This window comes from Siniperca chuatsi, linkage group LG6 (assembly GCF_020085105.1).
Source record: "Siniperca chuatsi isolate FFG_IHB_CAS linkage group LG6, ASM2008510v1, whole genome shotgun sequence".
NCBI lineage: Eukaryota > Metazoa > Chordata > Actinopteri > Centrarchiformes > Sinipercidae > Siniperca > Siniperca chuatsi.
Window position 1 is genome coordinate 4,881,320 of NC_058047.1, and position 21,220 is coordinate 4,902,539.

The 21,220-nt window shown below is 39.4% G+C and overlaps 1 protein-coding gene across 1 annotated transcript in view; it reads right to left on the reverse strand.

Annotated features, from left to right (window-relative positions):
- brinp3a.2 (bone morphogenetic protein/retinoic acid inducible neural-specific 3a, tandem duplicate 2) overlaps nucleotides 1-17,790 on the reverse strand; it is a 46,146-nt gene extending 28,356 nt beyond the window's left edge. The window contains exons 1-2 of the mRNA XM_044200188.1: nucleotides 17,072-17,790; nucleotides 4,140-4,498 (exon numbers count right to left, since the gene is read on the reverse strand). Of these exons, the coding sequence (XP_044056123.1) occupies nucleotides 4,140-4,360 (221 nt within the window). The 5' untranslated portion in view covers nucleotides 4,361-4,498; nucleotides 17,072-17,790. The remainder of the gene's footprint in view (nucleotides 1-4,139; nucleotides 4,499-17,071) is intronic.
- Nucleotides 17,791-21,220: the final 3,430 nt, after the last annotated feature.

Below are 21,220 nucleotides of genomic sequence, written 5' to 3' on the forward strand. Positions count from 1 at the left end.
TAAGCAACTTGTGTTTTTGACAAATGCCATCAAATCTGATAATGGCTGACCTTTAGTTGAATAATTATTTGAAGAAACAGTTGTGCTGTTATCAATATGTTTCCTTCAGATTTTAAAAGTTTAGCAGCAATTTTAATCTTGCGTAGGCCTTGTTACATGCAAATTAGTTTCATGATCATCAAACAGCTGCAAAATCCATTGAATCCATTCCAATATAGTGATGGGATACAAATAGTTATTTATGTAGTACAATAATGCAGCATTTTTTTCTTTAAAAAGTCAGTATTGCATAAACAAAGATTCTACATAATCTGCTTTAAGAAAAGTACGGTAATGATTCCTTTTCCAATTTTACATAGAAACTACCTAGAAAATAATTCTGGGCAGCTGATTATCACAGAGTTGAAAGCTAATTTACATGAACTGTCAGGTCATTAAATCCACAAGGAGACTTGACACAGCTAAAACTTGTTTAATCTGGAGAGGTACAGCAAGGTTCATGTTAGATTAGCCTGGAATATGAATTTCTAACCAATAATGAATAGAGGTTAGAGTAATCAAAAGTAATTAAGATACATACAGGTGCTGCAGGTTGACCAGAGCTACAGCTCCACAGAGCAGTAGTTCCCCATAAACAACTAAAGGGATCATGATGAATCTGAGGCATTGGGCTTTTCTTTAAACTGGTTGTTTTTCCTCTTCTAGTGCTGGGTATTGCAGCGCAAATCTTTTTCTAAGTACACATCGATAGTTGATGTGTCTGTAGCATCAAATATCAAAAACTTTCAAGCATTGAAAGATGGCATCAAATGCTTGGTGAGATTCTTAGTCTTGCTCACTTATTCTTTAATCAGATGTTTCTCATCTAAATCTGAAAACTTTTTAAATTTTTTGTTTTATTCAGGCAAAATTTGCCTTATACGGCTACTTAAACACTGATGCATTGAGAGGTTCGGCATATTTTGTTAAACTAAAAGTATCATTCTGATATCTGCGCTGAGACTCAGGTAACGGTATTTTAAAAAACGTTTATTAATATCACCTCCTCAGGTCGCTATTATTCAAATGAAACAGTCTGAAAAGGAAACATCAGCCTTTGGTTGCGCTGCTCACCCTCAGATGCAGTTTCAACCTGTGGTGAGGAGTGGCAATATTTCTTTGACAAGACAGAAAGGTTGGGAATCACTGCCACAGAGAATCACTTCCTTTTCTTGTTTGTACACGAGGGTTAGAGCTTGATTTAGAAATTTAAGAACCTATTTTACACAGCAGGAGCATAGCTATGAAGTTCGGCCCCCTTGAGAAAATATTGCAGTGGGCCCATTTTCTTTAATAAAACAACCCTACTGAATTTTTTATGAGCCACCTCCAGGTGTGTGCTCCTAAGATCATCATCACATTTCACCCCACCAACACAGGCACTGAAAGAGAGACACTATTTCCCTAAACAGAAAAACAGAAGCTTACCCACAGCTGTATCCCTCCTGTCTTCGTCAGATTTCTTTCTGAAATCGAATGGGACTGAATCCAAGTGAATTTCAATTTAGGAAGATTTACAGGCTATTTACTTTTTAGGTTAGTTTTTCCTTTTAATATCATCACTATTAATCAGTGCCACATTGTGGTAATCTAGGGAGCCTCAAACACAACCTTGCAGCTGACAGAAGCCTCTCAGGGGATTCTGTGATAATGCAGAGTAATAAGTACTAAGAGCTCACTAATCACTGGGCCACATGATAAGACTATTAATCTTTCCGCCCATGCAGCTCAGCTCTAACGGATCGCTGCCTTTTGCCAGAGAAGGAAATAATAAAAAGCTCTAACGCGGCAACCGATCACCGAAGCTATAAAGCATCCTTGCACCGATCCATAGATGTCAGGAACCCTGTCTGTCTATTTCCAGAAGCCTGGACAACATCCTCCTAAATGACAAAGGATATGATTCATGACACAATCTCCACTAATTTGGTTGCATGCCGATACCTCAGACTGTGTTGCTGTCATGACAAATCATCATTTTTTCTCAGTGCTAATCAACATATTTCAGTTGACCTCCTGATCAGGTGACTCCCTGAGGGTTTGGATGGCAGCAGAATGTGATATACAGCCAGCTGATAGCAACATGCCTGCATGAAATACATGATTCTATGTGGGCATTTGCCAGATATCTTGTGAACGTTGGCTGTGAGAAACCTTTTCTGCACGACAGGCCAAATATTGCAGTCTGCCTACTAAGTAACCATGAATAGGGTTTTCATGAAAGCATATTGTCCTCTGTGTGCACTAATATGTGATATGCACTTGTGTTGCATTTTCTCCCTTACATCATTTTGATGTTACAATAAAAAAGTTAGCAGGGAAAAGCAAATATACTACTTAGCACTATAAAAATCTTTGCAGCTGCAGCTCTGGACACTACTGTCATACTACAGTAGTGTTCAGATAACCTATCACAGTTGTAGGATGAATGCCCTTGGAATGACCTTGTCCTCAACTTTTTTGTTCCTTAACAAACATATTACAACATATGTACATATGTACATTTTCTAGTTAATTCAACCAAGGCAGATGAAAGTTCACTCCCTTCCTTACTCATCCCATCCCTTACTCATTTAATTCAACTTCACCTGATTTAACTGCAGTGAATTTCATTGCATGCAATATAATTTCTTTAATAAGGGTCAGGTAAGGACTACAAATTTGGGGTGGGCTTGAGGTTGTTGAAATACATGGTTCATATTAATTTTGAGATTATTAATTAGAGAGACTCTCTAAATCTCTATTTTTCTCAGAATACACATCTCAAAATATGCAACAGCTAACTGGTACCTACAGGAAATATCCAGTATTAATGAAAACATGATTAATGATGCTGAATCATTAAATTTATACTGTAAAATCATCCATATGGAATATTTACCCCAAAACCAACATATAGAAATACACACAATAAAAGTGAATGCTAATGAAATTATAGCAGATAATTACTGCCGTGACTGTGATTGCAGTGATAGCTGCATTGGGGGTCTTCAGCCTTTGGGCAGCTGTGGTTGTGAACTGCTAACGGTGTCATGGCTGTGCTAACTGCATTTAAAGGAATAATTCAACCTTTTGGGAAGTATGCCACGGTCATGTATGTATAGTAAATATGAAGCAGTTTAATTCATACAAAAAAAGTGTAAAATGACAAGTTGTGGTTTTACAGGGGGTGGGGGGGGTTGGTTGTCGGACTATTAATTAGAGGTGGATAAGCAGATTTTGTTAGCTTTCGACAGAGCCAGGCCAGGCTTGTTTCCCCATGTCCAGTTTATGCTAAGCTAACTGGCTGGTGGCTGTACTGTAGCTTCATATTTACTTTGCAGACACGGTATCGCTCACTCTTAGCAAAAAAGCTAATTAGTAGTATTTCCCAAAATGCTGAAGTATTCCTTTCATAGACATGGCTCATTTCTTTGCTGTTCAATCTGTAGATTTATAATTTAACTGGAGCGCATCCTGCCACACACACATACCACACGCAGACAGAAACACAAACTATGATAGTTCCCACATGAAACTGCTCACAACAAATCTGAGGATTATCTTGAGTAGTCATTAATTTTGGAAAGTGATGTTGAGTTTTTCAAATGTACTTTTTGGCACTTTGAGCACCACAAGCCGAGTGCCATCTAGTTCCATTATATTCAAAAAAGGCAGACATCTCTGTGGCTGATATCTCCAAAACTCACCAACTCACACCAAAACAATCTAGATGGATAAATAGCACTACAGGTAAGAGGAAAAATATGTATTTTTGATTTTGGGGTGAACTGTCCCTTTAAGCATAGGCTATAGGGAGGAAAATTAAGGAAAGACCGGGTGAGTAGGTGAGGATGGATTGTGAATGGGCTCAAATGTGCAAAAAAGAGAAATACGAATTAATATCTAATATACATCTGTATAAAAAGTATAAAAGAAAGTATATAAAAAATTATAGAGGAGTAGCCCATAAAACGACCCCGCCCCAATGTTTCACAGTGGACATTGTCATGTGCCAATTCGGTAGATATCGCCCAACCTTAATGCACACAATAGGAGTAGTGATGTTGCAGTAGTAAATACAGTGTAAAGTGCCTCTTCACCCTGCAGTCATGACTCACCTATATATCTTGTATCTGGTGGAGAAGCCTTGCCGGTTCTTCTCCACAAAGTCGATGTACTCTGGGGAGTGGTGGAAGGGCCCTTTATCAGACAGGAGCCAGTCCAGGGGGCCCCCGGGCTTGTCATTGGGGAGGCTGGCTGTTGCTGCTGCTGCTGTTACTGCAGACCGTAGACACACCCAGCAGTGAAGGCTGAAGCTGATGACGCCCCATAGAGCCATCAGAGATGGAGGGAGCGAAGGAGGGATGACGGTGATGATGGTGGGGGGGGTGTTCAGCAGCCAAAGCCACTCGTCATTAGCTGGCTCCTCCACTGGGATGACCGGGGGACCTGCATCACCTCAACGCCCCCCGAACACCTAAAGAAAAACACAAACACACAGATAAGGATACATACAAACACCCACATCCGGCATAAAAGACAGACAGAGAAAAACAAAAACCTTACAATATGTCAAAGTTTAACAGCTCCATGTACCAGCAAGACATAGATGCTTGAATTTTCAATTGTTTGAAGGGGTTTCATTACACAGAAATCCTGACATGAGCTATAAAAACTACACAATCCTTTCATGTCGAAATGATTCATCCATTAATCAATTGTGTATTGACAGGAAATAATTGACAGGAAATAAGTAGTCAACAATGTTGATAATGAATTGATCATTTAAATAAATTATCAAGAAAGAAATAATAAACATTCACTTGCTGCAGCTTCTCAGATCTGAGGATTTGCTGCTTTTCTGTTTTTTACATATTTGTTAGAGAACATCACGATTTGTGCACACAACATCACTCACGATCTAACCACAGTCACTGGCAGTAACTAATTATGGCAATAGTGGATGTGTGAAAACAGTAGTTATATTGTAGAACATGATGTAGAATAGAATAGCTTCAGTAACAATGTAAATAATCAGACATGCTAATCAATATAAACTACTAATATTAGGTTGACTAACAATACGTTTTAATATCTGTCCTCCACTGTCAACTGTCTGCTTAATCTAATCCAAACAAGAATGACACCTTTGGTTAAACTGTAAAGTGAAACAAGAGAAAAATAAGCAATTTTAGACTGTTGGAATTACAAGATGTACACTGAATGGACTCTGGGAAATTGTGATGGGCATGTTTCACTAATTTTAGACATTTTCTATACTTAAGGATTTATTGATGATTTGTAAAAAATAAATGAAAGATTGATAAATAATAAAAGTAATCATTAGTTGCAGCCCTACACTCCTTACAACTAAAATTATGTTTCTCAGGGGCTGGTGGGTTTAACACACTGTGATGTTCTTTGAATCAATCTTCCTTTGGAGAGAGAACAATTTAGCTCCTTTTTTAGAACACAGCATTTCACTTTTGTTTGGATTTTCCTACACAAAGCAAGAACATAATTTGGGTAAAAAGGGAAAAGTTTTGCAGACTTGATTAGTACACATTTTTGTTGCCGCCTGACTGTGATTTTCAGAGATATTCTAACATGAATCTCTTGCCTCTTGTCTAGTACAATTGCTTCTAAAGTGGTAGAAGTTATGATTCTAATTGTGAATTCATCCCTTTAACTCAGCGAATAATTCCTCATCATACTTCAACAGATCTATTAAGAGTTGTACTCACATACAAATCAAGGAAGAAATGCACTCTCACACACACAAAGACAACTTTTGTTGCTAAAATAAAAAGTCTCGGTTGCTGTGTTTTATCAGACTGACTACATGCTGTGCAGACTGTTGTCTTCACATTAGTCTCCATCACCATCTCCAGCCCCGTCAATCATCTCCCCCGCAGTGACACTCCTTTGCTGTGTGTGTGTGTTGGGGTGTGTGTGTGTGTGTGTGTGTGTGGGGGGGGGGGTTGAGTCCCATTACAGTATTCTGATGACAATCTGTCAAGTTAACTCAGCCATATGACCGTGTGTGGGTGTGTGCGCACATGTGTGTGGGTTTCAAAAATTACTCTCAGACAACACAGCAGACAGAATGGGAAGAGTGCACAACAGCTGGAAGTGGACAGAAAGAGCAGAAACAGATTTCAACTGTAATTTTGAATACTATTATACATTCATCCACAGAAAGAGACAGAGATAAGGATTGGTTATTAAAAGTTTAAGCATGCAGGAGGATTTGAATTTAGTAGTTTTAATAAGATGAGATGAGCTAGCAATTTGGAAATTGATTTCAGTCTGACATTGCACGCCTGACCCCAATGTGTGTGGGAGTGTGTGTGCATTTGTATGTGTGTATACATATATCTTTATGTTTTAGTGTGCTATTAATTAAAAAAATAATGGGACTTTGGGGTGTTATACAAGAACCAACTAATGTAGCCTCAAACCTCTAGCCTCAAGCAGAGATGAGGAGTGGGCTACAGAGCTCTGGTAACTTCTAAAAGTATAAATTGCCTCAAGTGACTTTATCAGAGTTCGCACAGCTTCCTCTAGAGCCACAAAAGGCTTTATACAACTTTCTTTTCACATTAGTACTTTAAGACCTGTAAACAGACAGCTGGAGTTCCCCATTCAGGGCATGTCCAAGTCAAGTTACATGTAATTAACAAATTGCAAGTCACAATCCAAGGTTTTCTGGTTTTTCATAGCATTTGAACAAATCCCTTTTAAAGCTCTGTAGTGTTTTTACATGGTCAAAACTGAACTGATGTTGGCTATCAAGTCCCAAAGTAAGTCTTATGGGAGTTAAGTCTCAAGTAAGTCAAATGTCAGAACAGTCAAGTCCAAGTCAAGTTTAAAATTCTCATTTTTGTGACTTCAGTCTGCCACACACCCCACACATTACAACTTTTCCCACCAACATACACAGATTTTTTTAGTTCTTGAGAGGCAGAAAGGAGAACAACACACTGGACAACAGGTATAAAATGATTAGAGTTACGATGCCCTTGTTCTTGTACAAAAACAGAAATGGACATGCACCAACGACGATTTGTCTTGCTAATTTATGCTGCATGTTTGCACTGAAAAGGCACAGAAACATAAGATTTGAACAGATAGATGTGGGAAACACAGACTCTGCAGAGACAGCTGGAGTAGATGGAGCTTCATGAGAGAGAGGTGGACTGATCTGGGCTGTGGCTCCGCACTGACACCTGATGAACTGGATTTAAAAAAAAATCTCACTCATAGCTCCCCACTGCATTTGCTCTGCTTGCTTTTTTCCCTTGGTCCTGATTCCAGTTGTAAAAATCACACTTGTAATACTCTTACAGAGAACAATGGCCAGAGACCTGAGAGTAAAGCCAATGATTATAATAAAAATTAAACTATATTATTTATATAGTATATATAATATAGTATATAATATATTATATTAATATATAATATATATTATTCATTTTATATCCCAACTGTCAACACCAACTGGTCCAGACTGTGATGGACTTAGTCCAATTTGTTCCAATCAGTCATGTTGCAGGCATGTTTGAGCTCGAGCTTCACACTTTTTGTCTCCATTCCTTCAGCCGTGCAGGGCCACACAGTGAGCAGAGTCGCAATTTGTGTGTGTTTTGACAAAATCTGACACTAAAGTTGTGGCTTACTATCATATAGTATCAGGTTTGAGAATAAGTCGCTATATGATAATATATGAAGAAGTGTGTATGCTGCACTAAAATTGGACTCAAAACAGCTACAAGTGTATGTTTTATTAGCTGAATCCAAAACTACCCTTAGCTTCCACTTTGACTAAATATTATAGGTGATACACTGCCTTGTTTTACATGGTGTATGTTGTGTATAGAGTGACCTATCTCAGAGGGGAGTGCGTGGCATGTTAATATCAAAATAGAGCACAGAGGTCATACTAAAAGACTCTTTAATCCTATCATCCAATAGGCAGTTGTCCAAAAAGCTGATGCAGGAGAACACTGGGCTCTCTCTGTTCCCTGTTGCCTACATGCTCTCTTTTCCTTCCTCTCACACTGTTTTGTCTTTTTCTTTTGTCTCTCCTTCCTCAAACAACCCACTCTCTTATTCCTCTGCATTCTCAAATACCTCTAAAACCCACTTTTGACTCTCATCCTCCATGTTTTTTTACACACTTGCAATGGCAGTCCTGTCTGTAAACATTCATTGTTTTCAGACAGGTCTGCGCCAGCCTTATAATCACATTATCGCCCAAACAAAGCCACTAAGCCTTTGTTATCAGCTGCCTGGGTGATATCAGATACATGCCATTTTCACTTTACAAGGGCATTATGTCACATTTCCAACCTTATGCAAATACTGCTTTTCATCAAACGATGTTAAAAATGCTCCTCCTTGAGGCAGGAAGCCCTCACATAATCTAGAAACAACAAATCAAATGTTGGGTGATACAACAAGAAGGAATTTGCAATTCAAGCAGTAGGCATGTACTGGGGTTCCAGTGGATCCACTCAAAAATGATATTGCACAACGTGGGCCAGCAATAACCCAGGGCTGTTTGGAACCTCAATATAAAATGAAAGCTCTGTTTGTTCCTGTGAGGTCCTCTCAGTGGAAATGTGAGCAGAGTGCAAATGATGGGGGAATAGATTTTCCCACACATGAATGTAATGCTTTCCCTGAATAGGCAAATGCCAAGAATAATATCGGTGAAAGGCAAGATGTAGCATCAAATAGCAAATACAGCCCTTTACCAATTATCCATGTAGATTTTAGCTATCAAGTGACTGTTTTGTTTTACAATGTTTTCATAATCTTCTTCCAGATTATGAAAACATTGCCAGACATACTCTCAGAGCACCAAGGTAATCATAATTTTAAGTTAAATTAAAAACGGTATGAGCTTTCAGAAGCACTTTTTCCTGCTTTTGAAAACATCTGTTATGGGGCCCTCAAGGTTTAGAAATGGCTCCCTGGCGAAATTGACAGTCGGCATGTGCTCCCATGCACAATCACCTCAGCCTTGTCATGTGACGCACAATTTTTCTTTGTCCAAAACATATAATGTTTCTTTGAGTAGAGAGGAAGCACAGAGATTGCAATTTATCTTTTAAATGACACCTATGGCAAAGTCCTGTTTATCTCTGCGGGGAAGAAATATCCATTTGGAAGTCTTTTTTGTTCTGCCAGTTCGATAGAGAAAGGAGGGTGTTAAACAAATGGTCATTCGAGTAAAGTACAGCCAACAGTAGATCAAACTCTACACCGTTTTTACGCCCACTGCCCATCATAATGACAGGCTATATTCAGTAAGCACCACTGAATATCAAATACTTCAGCTGCAAAAATACTTAACAAGTGGTCTGTGATGAATCCCATCATAAGCAAGGTTTAATGTCTTGTCATTACTTGACCAAAAGGCCCAGCAGATCAATAGCAGAGCAAAGAGTGCTGTGTAGCCCTGCTGTTTTTTCTCATTCCATTTACTTGTGAACAAAAACATATAGTATACTTGTCAAAGGATTTTAAAATGAAGTTCTACGAGAGGGATTTAAAAACCTAAAAGACAAACTATTTGCGTGTCGGCCCAGTATGACTCGATAAAGTCTACAAAAGACGAGATTTGGACAAGACAACTTCACACAAGAAGTTCATTCAAGGAATGGAAGCAGTTCTTGAAACATAAGTTCTGAATGAAAAACGGGAGTCCGTGTTGGAAGACCACCAGTCAAGCAAAAAGGAAAACATGCTCATAACTTACTCATATCTTAAAATGTTCTCCCTGAGGCGTGATGTCAAAAAAATGAATGAACTGATGAAACAGTGAGTCAAAGGCATTTTTCATTACAAGGACTACTGGGGGTTACATTAAGGTATGACACATGAACAGTGTGGGCCTGGCAAGTCCTCCAGCTATTTGGAACCTCTGTGTAAAATGACAACTCTTTGTTTTCCACTTTTCCTCTGAATGATCAAGAAGGAAGCATTAAGATAATAGAAGACAACTAATTTTGTTAACGTTGTGTCCTCAGCTGACACTGCAGTTGAATTCTTGTCAGGAAAGAAATAAAACATTTGCAAATGTTTCATGCAGTAAAAGAGAATTTCATAGAAGCCATGATTGCTGATACTCTTAACATATTGAGCACTTGTTGTGAAATTATGTGACTGATTCACAGACTTCTTGAGCTACATTAATTAAATTGCCAGTGTTGCCACTTTGAGTTAATATCTCAATTGATTTAGCTATAGAGAACATCTGAAACAAGTTCATTTATTGGCCTTTCCTACCAATTTGCTTTATTTGTGATGAATAGATTTATCTGTCTTCACAAAATTTTGGAGCACGTCTTTCAGGCAGCACTTCCTGTAACTTTGTGAAACTGCCAGAATTACATGTTTCCTCCAGAGATATAGGCCTGGATACTGACTGCAATGTTGGATCTTGACTCTCACCCTGTTCTTTTGGAGGATACAGTAAGCTTGATGAGATGTGGGAACTCCCAAGCCTAATCTTTCTTGAGAATTTCAGCAGCCGTTTTCATTGGAGACCGGGACAAAACAGAGCATTCAGCCCCTTAACATCTGGTCGCTTATTGTAGGATGCCAGAGCTGTAACGGTCACCTACCTGAGTGTTGTGTGTGTGTGTGTGTGTAGATGTATGCATGTGTGTGTAGTTTCTTGCAGTGTGTGTCCATATCCACTCACCACAGCAGATCCTCCTCTTTGTTGGCACTGCAATTATGCAAATTGAAATGAGTCTCTTTTTGTGATATCTCACACTCTGAGATACTCTCACACATTTGAGGAAAACAATGGTAGAAAAAGAGATGGAGGGGAGGCATGTATTTTGCCTGGTGGTGGTGGTGGTGGTGGTGGTGGGGGGGTTAGTTGATTAAAACATTTCATTAAAATTTCTTCAACAGGATCCACTTTGTAACTTGTCTGCGAGCCAACCCCAAAACCATCCTCAAAGTAGGGAAACAGGAACTGATAAACTTTACATCTTCCCCTCCGTGCTGACTAATGAGGTTTTTGGCCCTAATTAACCCAGTTATCTTCCCTCCTACAACTGTCAACAATACCTCTCATACCAGTGCCAGGGGTAAAACACAGCCTTTGTGAAATTCTAATATATGACTGCCAGTTGCACTCATCCGGCTGTCTTACAAACAAATACAAAGATGATCTCCCCTGATGGCCTGGGAAGAAGACATCAAAGACAAAAAATGTCACTATGTAAGCGCTTACACACACTATCATGAACACACACATGCAGATCTACAAACATGCATATATAAGCATCTGACATGAAGACTCAAAGCAATAATAAATGAACAGCAGCGCTAGGTTGCTGTGGGGAAGGTCAAATGAAAGTGTGTATGCAGTGTTGGTGTGTGAGGGTGTGTTTTTCTGCACAAACTGTTGTGTAGGTGTTGTTCCGTGGACTGCTAAATTTACTTTTGAGCCTTCTGGAGATGTTGTGGATCTAATTTAGTGATGGACAGCTCTCAAAAAAACAAAACCCCAAGACATATTTCTTAAATATTCTGCACTGTGGTTGTCATGTTCAAATTCCTATTTAGTAAGTGGACACTATGAACCATTACTTCATGTATATTAACTCAGACTTTGCAGTGATAAAAAAAGGGAATTATTAAAAAACTAACTTTAACTATGATGAGTTGCATTTTGGATGCAATATTTTTTATCTCATATAATCCTCTTTGTATGTAAATTAGTTTTAGTGAAGTCACACAACAAAGAAATGTATTTACATTTGTTATTTCCATGGGCTGCTGCTATAATGATGTAGATTACTGTATATGGAGATACTGTATATTTAGACCTATTTTAATAGGAAGACAACATAAACTGTAGCTTTCTTAAAACTTGTGTTTTGTTGAAGTTTGCTTTACTTCATCATTGTTTGGAGTCCCATAGACCCCACTGCTGTATGTGTAAAATAAAATAAAATAATAATAATAATAATAATAATAATTGTTATTATTTTTATTGCATAATCAACCAAATTTGTGGCTCTTCAATATCGTATTCTATAACATATAGCAATGTATTGAAGTGGTAACCTTCTCTTTGCCACAAACTGGGCTGTTTGAATGTTTACATTCAAGTGACAAAACCCTCTAGCGGCTGTAGTAATTATGATGGGAACAAAGGAGGAAGTTAGCTGACGTTGGTATACAGTGACAAAGTCTGTGCAGGGAGGTGGTTAGCCTTAACAAAATATTTATTTTAACCTAAACCATGATCTTTCCCTAAACCTAACCAAGTCATTTTTGTGCCTAAACCTAACCAAACCCTAACCACAGTGTTGTCACATCATAAAACAGATTCAATGCAACAGTGATTTGTAACACTTTAGGAAAGCACAAACAAATGATGTTGTTCTGCCAATGCGAGTGTCTGAAAATGCTTCTATTGTGTGTCGTTCTAGAGGGCATGGACAAACAACATATTCTGTTGTTTAATTTAGAGAATATGTTGCTGGTAGAAGCTGATAAAATACAGAAATGACCATAAAGTTATCACAGCAAATATGTCATGTTTCTAATGTTATATGGGCTATTATATGCCAAATGTCATTCACAGACAAAGAAATGTTTTGGGTCAGTTGAGGTCGGACTCCATGTTAGAACTCTTGTGAACACATAAAACTCAGACAATAGAAATCCAAATAGACTAATTTGGAACTTAGAGAGATAGTGCTGCGTAAAAAGTACTGTCAACATCAATCACAGATATAGAGCATATGGAATTCTCTTGTATTTAACCTTGTTTTACAGCTGGAGGGTCTGAGACCCCCAGCAGGAGTTATTTACTGTAGCTGACTTCTGAAACACGTCGTCAGTCATCCAAATCATGTTAAAATCATGTGAATAAGTAATTCTCATAAAATTGCTCTACGTTTGGTTGTTACTGTTGGACAGAATTCCAAACAGTCCAAAATGTCTGTTTTCTCCATATGAGGTGAAACCAGCTGATCAACAGGGGAGCCAGATAGCAGATAAACCAATAAACTGGCCAGAATTACTGCCACAAATGCACTGTAGTTTTATTTAACAAGCATTAGCATATATCACATCAGAAACTTTGTCTTTATAAAATCCCATTTAATCTTGCTACCACCATTTACAAAATAAGACAGTAGCTTATTAAGGCGGAGAAACTCTACAGCAGACATCTTCTAGGCCAGCACAGAAACAGATCAGGCCAACAAATCCTTCCTCTCACAAAAGCAAGATGGAAATTTGGCTGGATGAAGCAATAAACTGATAACAAACACAGCAAACCCTCCTTTTTTTAATACAGTGACAATTCATTATGGAAGATTGATAGCAATGAGCCCAGTCACCTCAAACACTGCCATCAAAAAATCACGTCATTATGCAAAGATGAAAAAAATTTTCCAAAAAGTTGCTTCTTGTCTGTTCATGCTCATCCAAATCAATTCTAAACAAACCTTGATTTTTGAGTGTTGACAATCAATATAACTATCCTAGTACAGGCAGGGAGTGTGTGTGTGGTTTGTCAGACTGTATGCAATGTGTGTGTGTGTGTGTGTGTGTGTGTGTGTGTGTGTGTGTGTGTATGTTCTCCTTGATGTCTGTGGCAGCAATAGGGGATTAATTATTTAGGCAGATTCAATCCATTACTCAGCTGGTGGTCTCTATCAGTGTCTATATGTGTGTACATGTGTAGCTTTTAGCAAGTTAAAGCTAAGTGTGCAATTTTTAATCTGCAAGGTTGTAGTAGTAAATCATTTGAAGCTATTGTACATAAAAAACTCAAGTTGAAAGCAAACAGGGGAAAAGTCACCTTAATGAGAGCTACCCAGACTGTAAACTTCTCACTTGCACGCTTTTATATGGCTGCATATCACTGAGTGGCCAAGAACATACAGAGTGAAGCTTCTATAAATCTCAGTAAAACACAAATGGACCTCTTCTGCTGGTGGCCTTGTACAAACAGGGACAAAGGTTGCTCTTAAATTAAAGGGACTTTTTTCTCTGGCTTTTTCTTTCTTTATTTGGTTTGTGTCTTCTACTGCTAAACTGGCTTCTTGAATACCCACAAATGGAACAAATTATTTTCAACTCACTTCACTTCCTTCCAATATAGAAGAGGTAGGAAATGTAGAAAGCATGCAATGTATTCAAACAGTAGTTTTCATGTCACCTTGTTTGAAGCTCAACTTTTAGCAGTTTTTGTGGGATATAATACAGTGGTCTTGTACACCAATTTTCAAATTGTCTGTAACTTATGATGCCTTTAAGTGGAGCTGTGTATACCTTGTTCATGAGAAGACGCCATCTGAACCTGATCTACAGATGTAATATTTACAACTTCATCAGCAGAAATTTTCTAAAAGATCAGAGTTCAGGAGCTGTGACTGTGCTGATGGTTTTTTTTTTTTTATTTAAGCCTGTGGAGTTTTTTTTTTTTCCAATTCATTATCCTTCTCTTCTTCTTGGCATGTTCCTTAAAAACACAAAACACAAAATTCTAAACAATTTTTTGAAAGGGAACCAGGACTCATCTGTTTTTATTATCAGTCACATAGCAAGCGTGTTCTCGCAACTTAAACCACTTGATCCTCAATATCCCATGTCGAAAATAGAACCTCACAAGTTCCTTTTGAAGGCAGCTTTAATTATAATTTGTTGTAACTATATTTTGGTTAATATTAGGGATGAGTTACTTGATGTATAACTATATGGTTAGTCATTTTTGTCATGCTTGGTGTATGGTCATGCAATTGAGCACATTGCTTTTTGTGACTGACTGCAAATTTGCTGTAAGCGCAGTCTCGTGTCTGTCCGTTACTATGTGTGTGCTTTTACAGAATATATTCAGACTCAACATTCAATTACCAGTTGCCTCAAAGGGAGATTTTGGTTTAATGCCCCAGTCGCACTTAATCTGTGAGATTCTATTTTAACGCCCTAGTCAGTCTCAAATCCCTCAATGAGACATTTTTTTCCTCTTATGATTTTCTCGTATTTTGCTTTATTCTCATCTTCTCATTTCCTCTTCTTTTCCCTTCTGTCCCTCCAACCGCTCTTCTCCATCATTTTAGATTGAAGTCAAACTTGAAGATTTGCTCATTATCATAAAATAATGGGCTGTGGCTGGCAAAACTTGACCCCAAAATACCACCAAAACCTGCACAGTCAATCTTTTTCTTCTTTTCATTCTTATTCCTTTTTCCTTCTTCCTTCCGTGCTTTCTATCCCTTATCTTCTTATTTCAGACGTTCAGACATTTTTACATCCCTCTTCCAACTCCCACTTCCCAGCAAATAGCTGTTATGATCAAATATACCGCAGTGGTATTTCACACAGCAAGGGCCCTCGTTCATTAAGCCGAACACTTGTTAGCATTCTACCCCCCCCCCCACTGAAAGCTAAGCGGTAGAGAACAATTTTGCATCAAACTAAAACTGCATTTACTCCAGTCTTTTCATTCCCTAGTGGTGTGTTTACAGTAGCTGTGGGAGGGGGGTGGCAGGGTTCGTTTCCTCCCTCCTCTCCCATTCTCTCCTCAGCCATCACACCTACGAATGATGCCTCATCCAGTCCTATCAGGCACCCAACGCTAAACTGTAAGAACAAGGCGCCCTCTCAGGCATGTAATTCCTCCTGTTGGCATTAGTCTAGAAGCCTGTAGATGGCTCCCTGCTCAGTCACAGTCGCCATGTAAAAGTGTTTTTCAAGCTCAATTTGTCTCCTCTCAAGTATATGTCCATCACAGGCAGCTGGTCTTACCATCAGCATCTTGACAAACAAGCTAATCCACACTCACAAGCATAAAAGTAGACACAAACATTTAGCCTGGCTGGACATCCTAACAGTGAAAAAATGTAGAAATGTGTTGAGCTGTTAACTTCATTCTTTTTGTGGGGCAGGTGAACGATACAAGGAGGGAAATCTCTCTTTTCATAAGAAGAGACAGTGTGGCGTTCTGGCCTTGACACGGTCGGGTTCACAAGTCTCCCAGGATAGATGAGAACACCGCTGAACAGTGGCCCTGTTGTGGCCCTATAAAAAGTCTGAGGCTTTGACACTTCTGCCCAACACTGGCAAGTGGCAATGAGAATTACAGCAGTGATTCACTGCTTTTCCCCCATAAAGCTCATCTACAAAACTAGCTTCCTGCCACTGGAGTGGGTTAATCACTCTAAGATAATATAAAGTTAAATTTAAAATACTACAAATAACACCTATGCCAGTCTGCCCTTGGGCCAGTATGATTGCATTTAAAATGTTATTTGTGTTCTTCGAGGGCATTTGGCTCATTATCACAGCCTCCACTGACGATCCCATAAGGCTGCCCTGACTCATGTGCATCCTTTGAGGGTGACGCTTGAGGGTGAAATGTATAATTATGAAATCAGAGGGACTTTTTTTTTTTTTCTTTTTCTATTTTTTTTTTCCCGGGCTGAGAGCGAGCTGGGTTTTCTGCCTCGCTGGTGCCTGGCAAACCATGCTCTGTGCACACATCAGTGTTAGAGATCTGATCCTCTACAGGCGAGAATGCCAATACACCCTAAAGAATATAGATTAGAGATGCTTGTTGGAAAGGCAGATAGAGGGTGGCAGTGTGGATAAGGGGGAGGTGGAAAGGAGGCAGGCAGTGAGAAAGGTAGGAGATGAGTCTGATTGTGCTCATGTGTATACTGACAAAGCATGTAAAGCAATATTGTGTGTATGCTTTCCTGAAAGTAGCAGTAGATAGTTTGTGAGTGTGTTTGTATGCATGTGCAGATGTGTGTGTGTGTGTGTGTGTGTGTGTGTGTATGTTTTTTGTGGCTGTTTCTGCTTGCATTGTGGTCAAGCCTCAGAAAGCATTTCACACATGTCCCAGCACAGCAGATTTTAGAGTGCTATCCTGGTCAAGTACACTGCTGGTATGTAGTTATTTTTAAAATGTCCACAGGTCGGTTTGTTTAGATGTTTGGAATTTGTACTCTATATTCACACATCCAAATTCGACAAGAAATGCATAATTACAAGAACTCACCGCGGTTTGGAACAGCCGATAAAGTTTAACTCAGTATTTCCCATTCTCTTGCTGAATCTCGGTGGCTCTCATCTGCCGAAATTGTAGAGAAACTCATTTCACAGTTTGCCAGGGTTCAATAGCAACTCCACGGAGAAAAACAGCACTCAAAAAACACTAGTACACACTCAGGGATCCGAAAAGAGGTAAAAGTGATCGGCGAGGAAGGCTGCTCCGGACCAATCCGTCGCACGGTTCAGTGAGAAACTTTGAGGGCGAAAAGTCGGCTTATCCCAGTGTAATTCAACGTTTAGAAGCAGAGGCTTTGACCTTTCTGGGGATAATGACTTTACAAAATGAAATCATCCAGCTGGAGATGTAGTCAAGAGGAGAGACGAATAGAGGAGAGAGAGGAGAGAGGAGGAGGAGGAAAGAGACTCCAGGAGCGCAAAGGGGCTGTCGATTAGAAGATTAAAAAGACGCGTTTGCGCATTTGTTTCAGCCAGAAATCGGCGGGGTCCAGCGTCGGACAGATGCGACGGAATGCGGCTACCGGGACGCGGACAACCGGCCCACGAAGATGGTTAAATATCCCGTTGTGAATTCCACCCCAGTGCCGTTTTTTCTACTTGACCCGCCTACTCCGCATCGCTGTGTGCTGGAGCGGAGGAGCCAGATCCTGTTGAAACTGTAGGTTGGCGCCCAGCAGCAGATAACAGGCATGGGCGCCTCAGCTCTCCCCTGTCCCCCTCTCTCCCTTAGTCACATGTTTAAGACACAAGTAGCCCTCTGTAATAGCTGCCAAAGGAGGGTAGAATAAGGTAAGCGACGTGGCGAGAATTATAACAAGCGTTTTGTTAACAGTCTCCTTCTCACTGTGCACTAAACGAAATGACACTCTTGTCATTAACGTTATGCCCTAAAATAGTTATTTTAATGCTGCAGTTATTTATTAAGACATGGGGCAATGGAAGTAATTGAATATCCCCCATAACTGCTTGGCAGGTCCACTCCAAAAAGCGCCTCCAGAGAGGACGTCAACATTTAAGTCCTTATCTGTCTGAGCTGTCACATTAGTCAGAGGAGAGCGAAGGTGTTGTAGCATAATGTCTAATCCTCTTTGGTTTTGTCTTGTGGAGCATGCCTATGCATGAACCATGAGTCATTAAGTGGCACTGCAAAGGCAGCTCTGCTAAAATCACCATGCAGCAGAGACTATAGCCACTGAGTGAAGAATAGATGCTGGCATTTTCATAATGACTATGACAGCACACATTATAGCAACAGGGATCAGCGCTGTTAAACTGTATGCCCAGGCACCTGATTTCATTTCAGATTGCACTGATCAAAACCAGCGCCAGAGCGTGTAGGATTTGAACTGGTCAGGAAGGCAGATTATTTCTTTTATTGGCTATTGCTGCTCTGCAGGAATAATTAATATGCAGTGAGAAAAAGAGGGTATTTTGTCTGACTTAAGTCTGAAATACAATATGAATCACTCAGTGATGTGGACACTCTACTGGGTAAATAGGTTTGATGGCCATGATGGCTTTAGTGAATTCTAAATTTTATGAACAGTAAATGTCAAATATTGAAATGCAAGATACAATTAGTGTTTTAATGTGACATGAGCATGTTATCAATCCTGATAAACACTGAGACACGCTGTATCATATACAATCCAGTGCGGGTGGTGTCATTGGGTCATTTGTTAACTCATGATTCTGCTAGGGCTAAAGAACAGAAACTAAATCTACCCAGAAACAGCAGAAATTAATCTGTGAAAGCAATCAGGTCTTGGAATTCTACAGGCACAGCAGCCTCAATGTGGTGCTAATTAACCCAGTTCCCCATGTGTTTCCGTGTCCATTTAGTATGCTGTGCTGTGCTGTAGCTGTCCGTGGTTCTGAGGTTGATTTATGTCGTGTCCCAGTAGAGATTTGTGCCAGATTCGGTGTGACACAGACTCTGTTTTATATTCCTAAATGTCAATTCTGATCAGGATGGTGCCTCAAAAAGTGACAACTTGTTAGAAAAATGTCATTAATTTAACCATTTCCTTAAGTGTATCCATCCATCTGTGTGCTATATTAGAAAAATGACAGTGTTGTTCCCATCCCAGTCCATTTATCATTCATATTAGACCTTTCCAGTTCTGTGGTTGTTGTTGTTGATGATAAGCTTATGGATGTGGCGCTGTCCATGGTGCTGAATAACCAGCTTCACACTGTTTGGAGCCTGTGGGATCATCAAAGTTTAACTTTTAGATTAAAAACTACTTAAATTCTTGATTGGATGAGTGATTCAGCGTATTTATATTAGCAAATCCTTACCAAGAGTGCTCTCCTTACATAACAGCAAACAAAACATAATAATTAATAACCACTTCATGTGATTGGTGTTTTGTATGACAAAAACACTTAACATTTCACCACAACTACATGTTGGGGTTTTTTTCTCAAAATGGCTCTTTGTTGGAAACAATGTCACTTTCTTTTTGGCCATGACCCGCTAAGTACTGTAATTCCATTAAATTCGCTATCAACCATTAATGACCTCCATTACCATATTAATGAGTGATGTTCATGAAAAGGATCTCCATCATGTCTAGTGGAACTGGAGCAACCCAGTGGATTTGCTGCTCCAGTGTCTGTGATGAGCAAGGCTGTGTAACTAATTTACACCTTAAGCACAGTCTCATTAGAGGACCTGGGAGTGTCTGGAGAGCATCACATTGGTTTTAGCTCTGCGACTGTCTGGACGGGTGCAGAAAATCTTCCTCCAATAGGGAGAGGGGTGTCACGTGTAATAGTTGGCCTTTTTCACTGTCATTCTTCATTTTCTAATGCCAGCGTTCTGTTCAAAAAGGAGTTCACGTCCATGTCAGCGATGAGTCATTCCTGGATCAGAGATATAACCTTTTTTGGGGGGCTGTTTGGTTTCGCTTGCATGCTTGTTTGATTTTACATTTTTGACAATAGCAACTTTAATACACAACAGGATTTGTGTTTTCTCCCCATTCTGTGGTCCGTCTTAGTAGATAGACTGGTTGACTGTCAAGCTCCTGTGAATTCCAAAGGCAATTCCTCCACAGTCACACACAAGCTGAACCTCCTTATAATTTGACCTTAGCCGTCTCTAATATCCCTCAGGCAGCCATGGAGGACAGTTGATTCAGATAACTCCATTCCACTGGGCCTGTGAAATGAATTTAGGTCTGTTCAACTAAGGGCCCATTCATTTTGGCTCCATTTCACCGTCTATCACTTCCCCAGAATACCATCAGACCAGCAGTTATCTATTCTATATTTAAAACAGCTAGGATTATTTGGTGCAGGGGATGAATATACCTCATACTTCATACAGATTACCTCATGCTATCTTGTGTTACCTTCTATCTATTGCTGCACTACAGATTCAGTATTAGAATATAAGGCAGTGCCAGCAGTATCATACCCTGTTTATTATGGTATATGCTTATCACTGCATACCCAGGACAAAAGGTCCATGAACATAAGGAACTTTTTAACTGCTCAGATGGAATATTCAACTTTTTGTCTCATCACAAAACAAATTCTGCTGCTGCCCCTTATGACTTTTTAAGAAGCTGAATAGCAATCATCATTATTTACCCCTTATTGAACACAGCAAAATCTCAATAACAACCCCATTGGCACTTCTCCTTTGTGGGTGCTGAAAAAGACTTAATGAGACTATTCAGGGTTAATGTTTTAATCTACCCGAACTTCTCATAATATCATAAGCAGTTCCCAAATGCACTCTACTGTTGTACTTATTATAACCACAAACAACACTTTGTGTAATAGCCAATACGAGGCTTAATGATGACCCTGATGAGAAGAGGAATTAAGTTGATACCAGAGGCTGTGTTATAAAGGTGAGATAACCTTGTTTTCAGCTAGAAGCAACAACAGTAATACTGCGATAGTAATCAGTGTTTCAATTCAAGATATTTATCACGGTATGGCAGCTTCAGTGCTTAACAGTGTGGCCGCTAATTCAATGGGATTGTAGGATTGATAAAACTGTGGAGGGGGATGAGGAAGGTAAGCTGCTTTGTCTACCCTTCAGTAAACACAGATCACATTCACAATGTGCTATTCTTCTGAACAAACATTCACCCGTTCATATGATGCCATAAGAACTGCG